The sequence below is a fragment of the Corapipo altera genome, unplaced genomic scaffold, assembly GCF_003945725.1.
Source record: "Corapipo altera isolate COAL_440 unplaced genomic scaffold, ASM394572v1 1, whole genome shotgun sequence".
NCBI lineage: Eukaryota > Metazoa > Chordata > Aves > Passeriformes > Pipridae > Corapipo > Corapipo altera.
The window spans coordinates 6,814,702-6,828,955 of NW_020884873.1; the positions used below are offsets into that span (position 1 = coordinate 6,814,702).

A 14,254-nucleotide genomic window follows, 5' to 3' on the forward strand; every position below is an offset into this window, starting at 1 on the left:
CATCCACAACCTCTCTGGGCAACTGTTTCCAGTGTCTCAGCACCTTCAGAGTGAGAAATTTCTTCCTTATATCCTCTCTAAATCTATCCTCTTTCAATTTAAAACTGTTAACCCTTGTCATGTCACTATAAGCCACCTTTATATATTGAAAGGCTGCAACAAGATCTCCCTGGAGCTTTCTCTTGTTCAGGCTGAACAACCCAAACTCTCTCAGCCTGCCTTCATAGGAGAGATGCTTCAGCCTTCTGATGATTTCCATGGTCTTTCTCTGGACCCACTGTGGCGGGTCCATGTCTTTCTTGTGCTGAGGGTCCTAAAGTCAGGTGCAATACTCAGCTTGTTGCCCAGGGATTTCCACAGCCAGGAGTGAAATCTATTTATTTCTCTTCTGTTAATTTTCCTGATTGAAATGCTGCAGCGAGGAGTTCCATGGCTTGCTTAGGTGTTGTGTGAGGAGTCACTCTCTTTGCTTGTTTTAATTCTGCCACCTACCAATTTCATTTGGTACCACCTTTGCCTTATTACAGTCCCTGTGTGCTCTCTTTGGTGCTTACAGTTTTGTAGAGGTTGCGTTGGCTGCAGGGCAGGTGCTGATGAAGGATATCAGTTTCTCCAAATGCTTTATGTACAGCAGGAGCGAAGTGCTAGTCTGGATGAACTCCTGTCTTACTGAAATGGTAGCCAATCCAGCTGCTTGGATTTGACCTCCAGGGAATGCAAGAGAAGCAGTTGTATAAGAAAAGTTTATTTTAGAGAGATGTCCTGCAAGGAAAGCTCACCTGACAGCTTGCAATACCAGACCCTGACCAGATTTTAATTTAGAGGCATCTTCTGCCCAGTCCTTCTGGGATTTATAGGGACATCCCTCTGTGACAGGGCTTCATCGTCACACTGTGCTAGGTTAATTCATTAAACAGAATTATGGTTTAAAGAATGCAGCCCCCCTGGCATTTTTACCACCACAGAGGCCACATGCCTTTTCTGATGACCCATGGACAGCAGCAATGGCAGACAATGAGTAGCAGGAGAGATGGTGCTGCCCCAGCAGCCTTGAAGGGAAACTGAGTAACTGGGGTCAGAGAAATGGCCCTTTTCCTCACCCCCACAAGTTCATTTGTATCACTCCACACAGTGGGATTTTACCCTCTTCATGTTCTGCTTTGCATCCATTGGGAAGATTCTCATCCAAAATGTAGTCAGAGGGCCAGGGTGAGGCATTTTAATGGAAAAAGAAGTGCCTGGTGCTGATTAAAGTTGGTTTTTTTTTAACCCAGCATTAGAATTGGCAGGGCTGAGCCTCTTGCTTACCCTGCGAAGAATTACAACATTTCTGCTAACACAAATATGCGTTCTGAGTTTCCCCTCTCCCAGCACATACGCCAACCACCCACCACTTGGCAGCTTCCCTCTGCTGCCAGGCAGCTGCTCTCCCAAAGATCTGAGGATTTCCTCGTGTGCTGCTCTCTGCCTGTGAAAGGATTGTGCAGCATCGGACCTGCTGGTCATGTTTCCCAGAGAGGAGTCCTGGAGGGATTTTGGTCCCCTCCATGCCCCTCCTTCTCTCTCCCTTCCACTTTGGGGCAAGCAGCCCTTCTATAAGCAGGCATGGGTTTTGAGCGCTGGGATTCACAACATGATGCTACTGAAATGTGCTGCAGACAGGATGTTTTGCAGGCAGTCACAGCATGCACATTAGAATTAGCTGTTCCAGGGGAAAGCAAGGGCCTCAATCACTGCAGGACAGCCAGCGCTAAAATCATTAGGACCATTTACAAAGCTGAAGCAAACTGATGCCAGTGGGTACCTGTGGGTGGCCCCAGGGCAAACCTGTGTTTTGCTGTGATAAATCTCTCTCTAGCTCTATTGCTTACATGCAGTGTAGCTTCCAGAAGCAGCAGCCTCCTTTTGCCAGGATGCTGCCTGTCGGGTTTGCACTGGCTCCTTGTACCTTATCCTCTCAGATGCACTGGGTACAGGCAACCTTACATGCTTATTTATGGACAATAAAGGGTCTGCCCTGTGCACCTGGTACCCGGTGGATCTGCAGTGGTTGCAGTGGCACAAGGCCTCCGTTGCTGGCTCTTTGCACAGGTTTGGTGCAGGTGTTGATGCTGCAGGTTTGAGACAGGGAGGGAGCAGATACAAGCTCAGCTCCATGGCAGGGAGCCAGGGTCATCACCTATTGAAATATTGTGGATGAAGTTTGGTATAGATGAATGCAAATAAATGCAGATTAGAAGAAAAGACAGGGAGGGATTTCTCATAGATTCTGAAGTAGCAGACTTGTGAAACTCACTGTTTTTTGAATCTTGTAAAAATAAAATCAAATTTTTGTCCCTTTCAGTTTGGGTCTCACTGTTATAAGCTACATAAAATGAGATGGGCTCCATAAGGACAAGACATGAAGATATAAGCAAATCTCTAGTTGGATTAATGTGAAATTTATTTTCGTTAATTTATGTGGCAAAATTAAATGATTTGTCAGAAAAGCATGCAACCACTTTAAAGGTATGTGGGATTGATCAGCACAAGAGAAGTGGTACCAGCATGCATGGTTAACTGTCTGGTGCCTGCATACCATTCTTCCTTGTCTTGGGATATTGCAGATAACAGAAACCCTCTTTGTTCATTCCAACAAAAATCTCTTTGGAGAAGTCTTTATGGTTTTCTCTGCAGGAGCTTTATCTAATCCTTCTAATGTGCTGGGAAGGAAGGGCACATTCCTCCAGCACATGTCCTTCAGCTTCTAATTTGCTTGCAAAGGCAATGTTGAATGATTGAACTGATGACTTCTTAAGTTTAATTACTTTTTTCCTCTGCCTGTAAAACTTAGAATATATAAAACCTCCTGCTCATATACTTCCTGAGAATGTTCCTGTCAGTCTCCATTGTATTTCACCACATCACCCACTGACTGCCACAGTGGCCACAGAAATGCAGGACCTGATGGCTGTACTGCAGAGAAGAGGGATAAGGACTGGTGGAGGCTCGTCATAACTAACAGCTTTAGTTTTGGATTGTTTTCTTGGTGGAGGATGGATGTGTTTGTGTTCTCCTTTTTGTTTGGCATTTTTGTATTTCTTTAATTGTTATGTCTCTTTAACTAGATCCTACATCCAAATTTGCAGGGAAGTTTTATCTGCTACAAAGTTGTATTATTAATTAATTTATCTGTCGCTTCTGACATCACACTGTGTTTCTGTGGAAACACTATATGGTGTAAGACACTGTGCTATACTCATATTCTGAACTGCAATTCATGTCATTTGTATATCTTTTTTTTTTTTTCACCCTGTAGATAATTTCAGCTTTTTGGCAAAATAAATTTCATATACCATCTCCTTTCATTCCTAGTATATTTTTAGCAATGCTATCTGAAGCCTCATGATATTTACAGCTTGGAGGTTCTCTGGTGTAGGCTGGGCTCCCACACAAGGTTGCATGTCCCTTGATATGCCACAGCTTGTTGTCTTTGCTTGAGGCTACTTGTTAACTCACCAACTCAACACCGTGAGGTGTTCAGAGAACTACCCCCCTCCAGTCTAAATACTTCAAAAATCTGGGTTTAAAAGAGATTTTCTGCAAGCATTAGTCATGGGGTATAGAAAATACTGCAAAAAATTACAAAAAATAGAAACCCATACATAATGTGCTTTTGTAGAAAAAATATATATTTAAAGGAAACATAATATGGGAATTTAATTCTGAAACATAAAAGCCATAAACCAAAATAAAACTCACCAAACCCCAAACACTCACAAGTGTGGCCAGTTCTCTAGGTACATATTTTGCCCAGGCCAGCCTTCTGGTGTTAAGATGCAAAGAAGCAAGGTCTCAGTGCCCTTGCAGGTGAAAAACATGGCGTGGCCATGAGTTCACAGGTGGATGAAAACCCAAAAGCAGAATCCTTCTTTGTCAGCTAAGCACTGTGATAAAACTTTAATAAGACAAATACGCTATTATTTCATCCTAGAGCTGTTTAACTGGTAACCCTTTTTCTGGATAGACTATCTCCATTTTTTTAATCTAATATTGTTGTATTATTTTACCCGAGGCAGTCTGCTATAGCATCTCTGGTTAGTTCTATTTAGGAAGGTGTTAGGGAATCTTATCCATCTTACGAATGACTTTTTGATTTTTCTTCATTTTAAATATCTGTCTGGCCAACATTAGGCTCTTGATCCTTGAAGATGCCCTAGAGCTTATTACAAGGTCTGCTGAAGTCCATCTGCATTATGTTGTCTCTGTATGATATTTCATCCATTTTCTCTTTGTGCCTTGAGCTAGGAAGAGTCAATGGTTAGAATCCAGCCAGTGGCAGGACTTTTAGATGCTTTTCATATCCCACTCAGTGCACCATGAGATTCAGGTGGGTCCCACATACTCTGAACAACATAATTCAGTAAGTGAAATTAATGAGGAGACAAGAAGGAGATAGGCATCTACTGGACAGCTCTCATTGGAGAGCACAGCAGCATTTGCAGATGGAAGGTTTGGTTTCTGGAAGAATTTGGATTGCCAGTTTATGCCAAAAATTAAGTGTTCTGTAGAAGGCAGGCGCTTGATTACAGGGGTCATGCCCAGCTCTGGGGGGATTCTTGACAGGCATAACAGCATATCTGTTTACAAAGGGAGGGTTTTGTTAGATGTTCCCTATTCTCTTTGTTCCTCTTAGCACTCTGGACTCATGTAATCCCATGTGCTCAACCTGCAAGAGCTTTTCCTTACTGATCTATAAACCAGACAACTCCTCCTTTCCTTGTGCCAGCCCTTACCAGTACATGGGCTGCATCCTCTCACTTACAGCTGCTGCTCTCTGAGGGACTGTGTGTTTCTTCTATGTCAAGCTTTCTGACAACTTATGGATAAAGTTAAAAACCTCCATCTCTATTTAGCCACAGATGGGCCTTTTCAACGCCAGAAAAGCCCACCACCTGCTGCTCTATTATTAGGGTAGCCATGTTTTTCCCAGGAGTAAACACCGAGGATAAAGGAAGTTGGGATCTGATGTGAATAGTGGTTGGAGGAAACAACAGTGATCTGACCTCTGCCTTTGTCTCTGTGATGGTTGGTGCCAAGGTGCCGACCGCTTCTACGACAACGTTGAGGACATGATTGGTTTCCGGCCATGGCCCCTGATCAAGATCTGCTGGCTGGTGTTCACCCCAGGTCTGTGCTTGGTAAGTGCAACTATGGCAGCATGGTATGTTACTCTGGGTCCCTGAGCTCCCAGTAAAAAAGGTTGATTTTTCTCCAAGATGCTGCTGTAATTTTTTCAAACTGCTATGGAGAAGGAGAAGCTTGTCCATAAGCTGAGGTGGCTATTTATTTCTTTCGTAAAGTAAAGCCTTATGTTTTGCCTGGACAGTTAACTGAGCCTGAAAAGCCACTTGTTTACTGTGAAGGCAAAGGGAAATATATCCTAAAAGCCTGGTGAGGTTTGGTCAAATTGCTTTTGAATAGAAGACTAGTGAGAATTACCCTGTTCTGAAATACTTGCTTCAGCCTGTGTTCCTGGGATTGCCTGTGGTTCAGAAGTGTTTTCCACAGCTTTCTATGTTATTAAACTACTTGTAAAGCTTCTGTGACTGTGTTTAAAGAAAATGCACCCAATGTCAGGCAAGTTCTTGCCTGTTTTGAATTTATGTCCAGTCTTGCTCCACTGGCTTTTTACATGAATTCTGAGCCAAATTCTGCTCCTGCATCTGATGTTGAGAGTTGTTTTCTTTGACCTCAGTGGGAACACAGATGGGATCTATAGCTACAACTTACAAAAGATTCCTAGTCCTTCATCCTTAGGCTCCAGCAGGACTTTAAAATCAGGGAAATTTTCAAATCAAGCCTGAGCCAGCCCAAATCATCTGAAAGCTCTGTAGCTAGAGAGCCCTGAGATGGGTAAATCCGTGCCCACATATGTTGCTTCTGGAGGGCTTCTGCCAGGGAGAACAACAATTCCTGGCTTTGATATGAATAAATTGCTGTCTCAATGTTGCTGGACCCTCAGAGTTGCTGTCAACTTTGCTTACACTGAACTCTTAGGAAGCCTGAAGGCTTTACACTCTGGAGATGCCTGGCCCTGGCTCAGAGGTAACTTCTTGTGCAGCCAGCATGCACCAAGCTCTGCTCACCATATGTAGCCAGGTCGACTCTAGCTCATACAGGACAGCACACTCACTGCCACACAGATGGTGCTTGCAGGGTGGCCAGGCTGCTGGGCTTGGCTGCTCTCTTTGCTCTGTTTAAGTCCGTGTTTTCTGCTCCTCAGGGTGTCTTCCTGTTTTCCCTGATCAAGTACACACCCTTGAAATACAACAAATCGTACGAGTACCCAGCCTGGGGCTACGTGCTGGGCTGGCTGATGGCACTCTCCTCCATGGTCTGTATTCCTCTCTACGCCATCTTCATCCTTCTGAAGACCAAAGGACCACTGAAGCAGGTACTGGGGTTGTGGTCACTGGGCATGTTGCTGTGCTTCCCCCAGATGGCTCATGGAAGGGCCCCAGGGAAGATGCATGTGGCATATCTCTCCTGCAAGAAGGCAAGGGAGGGTGAGAGTGGCCCTTCCCCAGTATATTCTATAGGTCTTGTTGGCAATTTGGAGGGCTTGAAGTGTCTCAGCACAGCTTCCAGGGCAATCATCAAATGTCCAAAGTCTTTCATGAGGTGTTGCACCACCATACTCAGTGCAATATATATACATATATATATATACATATATATATAGTATATATACAGTAGGTTGCAGTGCAAAACCAGTGCAAAATCAGGATCTGTTTTGCCTTTACTTCTTGTCCCTTTTATTCCTGGGTCAGGACTATGTTATTTTCAAAAAAGAAATTACCCAGAGTTATTAAAGAGGACGTGCTCACAGAACTGTAAAGGTCTACCCTGTGCCGTGCCCAAGCCTGTCCTCTTTCACTGTAGACACCTTTGTTCTTGTCCTAGGAAAAACTGTATTTAGGAAGATGGTGTCATGGAGATGACACCTCACCTGACCCACGAAGAAAGATCTAAGTGATGTACAGTACATCTAAATTTCTACACAATTTCTCTTCTGGTCCTTCCCCATCCTCACTGCAGCTGGTTGGGGGTTGTGGAGGGCAGAAGGAGCAGGTGAACAGGGAATGGGAGCATCCCTTTGGCTGTGGTGTGGGTGTGATGGGTCATGGAGAGGAGAACCCTGTGCTGCCAACACATCCAGGGATGGGCTGGGTGCAGGATGTTCTGGTTGGCTCCATTGTCTCAAGGAAGGTGAATCTGTGCCCACAGGGGCTCTTATTTGCTGGCTGAGAGGTGTGTCAACAGGGAGAGACAAGAGTTGTGGCAGAGCTGGCTAATTCCTATCCCAGGCTCAGGAAAAGATACAGGACAAGGCCCAGACAGGAATGGCAACAGTTAAAGTCTTCTGTGAAACACTGAGAGGGGCATAAGCCATGCAGGCAGGAAGGTAGAGGAGAAGTATGAAGCTCTGAAATAGTTTCTGTTTAGATGCCTTTGACCCTACAGGCTCCTGGTTGCTGTTGGCAGACATGAAGAGATTATGAGTTTGGAAGGAAGCTGGGAACTGTACAGTATGGGGAACTGCAGGTGAATCTTGTGCCAAGGTGCTGTGATATGGTTTGCTCCAAGTTCAGACCTCTAGTCCTGCCTCTTACAGCCCTCTCCTGTGCTCTGGGCCGTTTAGCAGTGATGCGTCTGTCCTTTCCCTTGGCTGGTTTGAAGAGTTTGACTGGGTGGCTGACATACCTGACTCCCCATGGCTCAGAGGCTTTATATGTCTAAATGAGGATGTGGAGATGTCACTGATGTAACTGCCCACGTGTCGTGCCTGCTAAACAAGCAATCTCTCTCACCCCTGGCAAAGTGCTTCAAGCCCTTGGACAGAAGTGCTGCTGTGAGTAATGTTAATGTTTATTGCAGAGCACTCCTGAGGAACTGATGTGGCCTGTTTCAGATGGAGGGTTTTTCTGTTTTGCCCTGGTTTAAATGATATTATTTGTAATTTCCAGGGACCCCTCAGTTACGTTAGTATAAAGGAACTTCCAAAGATGTGATTTAGGTATGTGGGAAGGAATCGGCTGCTAAACCTGGGTTGATTCAGGGCAGAATCAAAGCCAGCCACATGATACCTCCTGGAATACTTGCACCTTTTTTGAAAACAAGTTTTCCCAAAATATACCTGTTCTCTTTTTCCAGACACACCCCAGAAATGTACTGAAAGAATTTCCTGGCACAGATGCTTCCAGGAACAGTGCCTTTCAACTGAATATTGCAAAGCACTCACTGAAAGCAAGTTTGTAATTGGTAATTATGATCAGTCACTGCAACAAACTGATGCCTCTTGTTATACTTGATTGACCAAGAAACACAAATGTTGTTTCCTAATGTGTCTGATTAAGGCAGCTCAAGCTCCAAAGACTGAAAATTCACAATCAACTGCTCACAAAGCAGCTGCAGACCAAGGTCAATTTCAGAAATCATGGGGCAAATAGTTTTGAGTAAGTGAACAAAATCCATGATTCTGGCACGCATTTCACAAGGGATGGGAGCACTAAAATTAATCCAACGAGTCATGGATGAATTGGCTGCTCTGCTGGGATGCACTCTGCAAGGGAGGAGCGTGCACTGGCCTGAACAGCTTGTGATGGAAAAAGTTAGTAACTGTGAAAGCCAGTTTTCATCAGGGAAATGATATGCTCTCTCATGGAGCCTGGCAGGTAGCTGCAGGACACTGAGTGTTGGTTGGCTTTGGGAGGAGACCAGGAGCTCAGGAAGGCGTGTGGCACAAGACGGACTTCAAAAATCAGATGAGTAACACCAGAAATTCACAGCAGCTGTCCCTGTAAGCCAGCACTTTTTCCCCAAAGAGCTCGAAGATACTTGCATTTTTTAAGAATGAACTCCCCAAAGCTGTCACAACACTGCATATGTGTGTGTGGAACAGCCTGTAGCACCCTGCATTGCACGGGGCAGAGGGAGCTAAGGGCAGGGAGCTGCCTCACAACCCCTGTCTTCACCATCGCAGTCTGGCTGTCTAGAAGACGGAAGGTGGGATGGTTTGGAGGCAGGAACCAGTGTGCAGAGGGGCTACTTCACCTGGGAAATGCCGCTGAGGTAGCTATCATCTACCACCCTGTTTTGAACCACAGCACTTTCTGATGATCAGACCATCCAAAAGGCTTCGCAGCTCTCACCAAAGTCAATGGCTATTGGTATAGGCATGGCTGCTTGGTATAGGAAAAAAAAGGGCTTTATAGCGTTTTCTTCCATTGCCACAGAAAATGGCTGTGGTGCTAATTGCTGGCATCCTCCCTCACAGAACTGGGTCTGTGAGGAGTCCAGCTGAAGTTAGCCTGCTCTCCTCCCTCCCTCTTTCACAGCGATTCAGTGGGAGAGGAGCTGGGAACAGTGGCTCTCTAGATGCCTTTGCCCCCAGCAATGGTTGTGGATCACTATTGGCTGTCAGTTTGTTTATCAGCCTAATTAACAGAGACTTCCTCTCCGCAGCGGCTGATGCAGCTGATTTCCCCGGCGGAGGATCTGCCGCAGCCGAAGAAGCACGTGGCGGGGCTGTCCGAACCGAGGCGCCAGGGATGGTCTCCTCCGGTCCAGGAGGTGCTCAGCATCACAGAGAGAGAAACCCACTTCTAAGGCAGACTGATTTGCTCTCTCCTTCCCAAAGTGGTTTGTTTTCTCTCCCGGGCACTTCCCTTCTCTTCTTCACGTCTGAGACAGAAGCATCTGGGACACCCTCTCCTTCCAGCCAGCTGGTTGCACCCACTGGGGACAGTATTTCTTTTGACACCCTGGGGACAACTCACCCTGCCAGTAGCTGGGAAGACTGCAACATGCTTTTGTTAGAAGTGTCCTTCAGTACTGACATTGGTTTGGAAGAGAAAAGCAACACAGTAACCAAAAAAAAAAAAAAAGAAAAAAAAGAAAATAAAAGGTGCAAAAGGTGAATTCATGTTGAGAGGAGGAAAAGAAAACACAGTGGTGAGAGAGAGAAGGGAGTAAAGGTGTGAAGGAGCCAAGTGAGGGATGCAACAGCACAAAATGATGGGGTGTTAGTGCAGGAAATAAGTAAGCTGGTTCAGAAGTACATAAGAAGCTGGAGGATAACAAAGGAAAATACACTGCTAGGTCACCTGTGTATGAGGAAGAGAGGAACATATCATAGCCAATGACAAAAAGGAGGATGCAGTGTTAGTAGTTACAGCTTTAGCTTGTCACTGAAAGGGAAGAGAGTGACAGGGTGCTTGATGCAATCACAGTTGTTCATGATGGATCTCAAGGCAGTCTTAGGCTGGAAAGTGGGTGAGGAATAACTACCTAGGGGGCTTGCTCTTGGTCAAAACTACATGGCCCAGTAAAAACGCATCCGAGAGTGAAACCGATGAATATTTGACAATTCTTTCAGAAAATTCATGGAGTGTAAGAAAAGTCTCAGAGCAGCTGGTAAAAGAAACAAAAGGGGGGAAAAAAGAGCTGCATCACAGCTGGGAGAAATGAGACCCTGGGGACTGCACGCCCACAAATTTAACTGCACTGCTGGGGCATTTTGTAGAGGAATTAATGAAGGAGATGATGGGCCTGGGTCAGTGCTGCAGAGCAGTTTTGGGGCGAGGGTGGGAGAATGATTGCACTCCCTTGGTTTTGCTGCAGGTGACTGCTCAGGGGATAGGGAAGGCATAATCGGGCGCAATAATCATCAGCTCAGGCAAGATAAAGCATAATTAATAGGTAAGATGGGTTCATTGGAAGCAGATTGTGTCGAATTAAAGGCTTGTCGTTGCCAGGGTAGTCAAAAATGTGAGATGATGGCTGGGAGGAATTGTGCTTGGATGCCGGGTTTGGTGCGGTGCCAGATGACTCTGTCCTGTGGAGGCTGGGGCTGTGAAACTCCCTGTCAAATCCTGCTTGAATGCCTATCAGAATTTCACAGCCAATACCACAAGAAAGGCCAGTGGCAGGTTCCCCCCAAGAGCTTTGCTGTGGTCGAAGGTACACGCTCTGGTGCATGGCTGTGTTGCAATGCTGGCGCATCCAACCACGCCAAAGAATGGCCATCAAAATGAATCACAGATGCCACAGGCTCCTTTCCCTTGTTCCAAGTAATTGCTTTTCCCTGTGCTGTGTGGAGATAAGCTACCAGCACTGAAAGTAAGCAGGGAAATCGGGCCTCATCTGTGCAATTCGGTACCTATTCCAATTGCTATGGGAACCTTATCTTTTGCAGTTTCCTGTGAGTTTAACTGGAGAATTAGCATAGGGCAATCTTTTCCCCATTTAATTTCCTTTCCTTTAAAAACTACAAACTGTTGGTGAAATGAACACTGAAAGTCAAGTATCAGAATTTGTACCTCTCTGGGACATTATCACTTGATTGGAGATGTTTTGCTGTGGAAGGATGAGAGAGCTGGCAAATCTCATTCACGTTCCCTACAAAGGGCTGCAGCACCACATAAGACACCATTTATTTTATTTTTATTTTTTAAAGAGCTGAGTGTCACATTTGCAACAGTAATTGCAGGAAGAGCTTAGCATCTAGAGGCTTGCAGTCAGGCCTTAAGGTAAGTAGTTTGGTGTTTTTTCCTCCCCCTCCCAGCAGTGTTGCTCACGATTTGGTGTGGAGAGAAGTCGTGGAGATGGGTTTACTCCTTTTCTGAGGCAGTTGGGCAAAACTGTAAAAATCCTACATAGAGATAAATCGGGTTTCAGTTTTGAGCACAGATGTGGGGCTGTGTCATTGAAAATAAATACTGCATGAACTGGTTTCTCTGTTGCTGATGTATAATCTGATAGTAGCACCCACCTCTGCCAGGAAGCAGCTTATTTTAATAAAGGCAGAGGAGGTGTTGCTGTCCCCACTGAAAGCAATTCCAGAATTCCCAGGATCAGGAAATGAATCCAGTTTCTTTGGATGGGATTGACAGAATTTCAGAAATTTTAAGGGAAATCTCAGTGACCCAGAGTTGTTTAATTCCCTTTCCTTTAAAAACTAAAACCACTTAGATACACCCAGCTGAGGAAACGAGAAAATGCCGATGTCTTTTGCTATAAGATCCCCAGCACAGTTAGAGACCAAGTAATAATTTTCTAATCTTACACAAAGATCTCAGGCATTGCTGCATGCGTATGACAGATCTGACAGGTCTCCATTAGCCCCTGGATTTGAGCTTTTCTGGAGATCTCTGAGTCTGATGGGAAACTGCTCCTGTCCTGCCCACCATGAGGAATACAGTACTGAAGGGATGGTATGGAGAGGAGGGAGGTAATTTACTTTTCCCCTGTAATTGTTGGTAGCATGCCAAGATACAATGCATTTGAAGTAGGAAGAGAAAGTACAAGGTGGCCATACTGTGCTGCTCCTCCTAGGTGGAAGAAAAAGACTTTATATAGAAGTGAAGACAGACATCTGTCAAGCACTTAACTACCATTTTTGGGTTTTCAGTTTTTTTCCTTTTTTTTTTTCCTCATTAAAAAAGGTTGTTTTAATCCCTCTTTCCAGAAAGAAAAGCCAGGGAAACAGTTTACTAAAAAAGGTACCAAGACAAAAGAAAGATCTTGCATTATCCTTCTGCTTTCTTCCTTTCTTTCCTTCCTGTTATTTCTGTTTCCTCTGCTTCAACCTTTCTACCCTTCTTCCTTCAATAGTGATAGAAGGAAAAAAAAAAAAGGAAGGAAACTTGTGTTGTACAAAATTTAAAGAAAGAAAGATAAAACAAATGACAAACAAGGCAAAAAATGTCTTAAGAGTTATCTCCTTGCTGTGTTCCTCCCACTGTTTATGTACCCTCCCAGCCAGAGAGGTTATATGTGCCCTTCTGGCATGTTTCTTTTTCCCAGAGAGAAATGTGTAGTTCTTGAGCCTCTTCCCTTAGATCCTCATCTGAATAAAAGTGATTCCTGATCTGACTGAACTGCTGCCCCCTGCAACTTGGTCAGGTAGGGAGACATTGTGGTGACCTCAAATGGCCCTGGGGCTGCAGCTGATTTGTAAGCCCTTTCTGTCCTGGCCCTGGAGGATGTATCCAGGCTCTGGAGGACTCTTACAGCAATTCTTGCACTTCTACCTTTGTCCACCATCAGGATATCTTCAATTCATGTAACTCCAGCCTTCAACATAGTTTTTTGGGGGAAGAGAATTGCAGTGGCATTTCATCTTGGTTATGGCTTGGCTCTTGAACCCTTTCCTGCCCCAGGTGACCATGGTAGCCCTCATGCAAAGGACAGTGACCTGCTGTAGCTCCCAATGAGCTGGAGATGCTGCTGTGCCCTCCTTTCAGCCCTCATCTTTACTTTTTGAGTGGAGAAAAGTCATGCCCACCACAGCCCTGGCACAGGGGTTAGCTACCAAGGATAGTTAGCTACCACAGCTCCACCCTGAGCCAAGCTCTTGATTTGCCCTTGACCCTGTGCAAGTATTGCAGCTTGCCAAGGGCCAGGAGAGGACAAAGAGCAGTAGGGACTGAGCTGGAGGAAAAAAGGGCATTTTTGCTTAGAAGAATAGACTGGCTTCTCAGGTTGTATTTGTGTTGTGTGAGTTATGGGTGTTCTGCAGCAGCTGTGTGGTTTGTGCTGGAACCTGGGGACTTCCCTGAGTTTTGCTTCCCTGGTGTGTGGCAAGAGGGGTTTGCTAAGATGCTTTCCCCATGTTGAAGGGAGGTGGGTCTTGCACATGTAGAAATAAGAGACGTGCAAAGTGACTTGAGTGCACAGCAAATGAGGGCCAGGAAAGAGACAATGGGCAGTCATGCAGGTATAGAACACGTCAGGTCTTCTTGAGATCCTTTGCTTTATTAGGTTACATGTGCCTATGTACTGTAGCATCTTACTAGTTAGCTAAGTCGTGTTTGAACAGAGCAACATTTATCAAAGGATGAGATAAAATTATACATGCTGTCAAAAAGTAAGAATTAAAATTTAAGTCTCGAGAGGCTGAGTAGATGTGCATATGCTGCTATCCAGTTCCCTATGCAGGGCTGCAGGGGAGGGCTGGGGCTTTAAAGTGCAAGTCTTTATTCCTGAACCTCTTGCTGGGGCCAAGGGAAGAGAAGAAATGTCTCTTAACAGTGCTTGAGGTGGCAGTGGGGAGATTGTTTTGCTTTGTGTTGTTTTTAAACCCAGAATAAGCCCTCCCTCCTCAACTGCTTTTGGAGCACGATCCTGGGTCTGTTTTGAATCCCTGACCCACGACTGCAAAGGGGGACATGTATTTTCAGAGCTATCTGTTCCAGTTTGTCAAGCTTGA

At 45.1% G+C, this 14,254-nt stretch overlaps 1 protein-coding gene across 7 annotated transcripts in view; it reads left to right on the forward strand.

The window, feature by feature from the left end:
• Positions 1–11,776, forward strand: part of SLC6A12 (solute carrier family 6 member 12) — a 41,417-nt gene extending 29,641 nt beyond the window's left edge. For all 7 annotated transcript variants that reach the window (XM_027659871.1, XM_027659843.1, XM_027659817.1 and 4 more), the window contains 3 exons: positions 5,080–5,180; positions 6,266–6,436; positions 9,508–11,776. In XM_027659871.1, the coding sequence (XP_027515672.1) occupies positions 5,080–5,180; positions 6,266–6,436; positions 9,508–9,651 (416 nt within the window). In that variant the 3' untranslated portion in view covers positions 9,652–11,776. The remainder of the gene's footprint in view (positions 1–5,079; positions 5,181–6,265; positions 6,437–9,507) is intronic.
• The last annotated feature ends 2,478 nt before the right edge of the window (positions 11,777–14,254 follow it).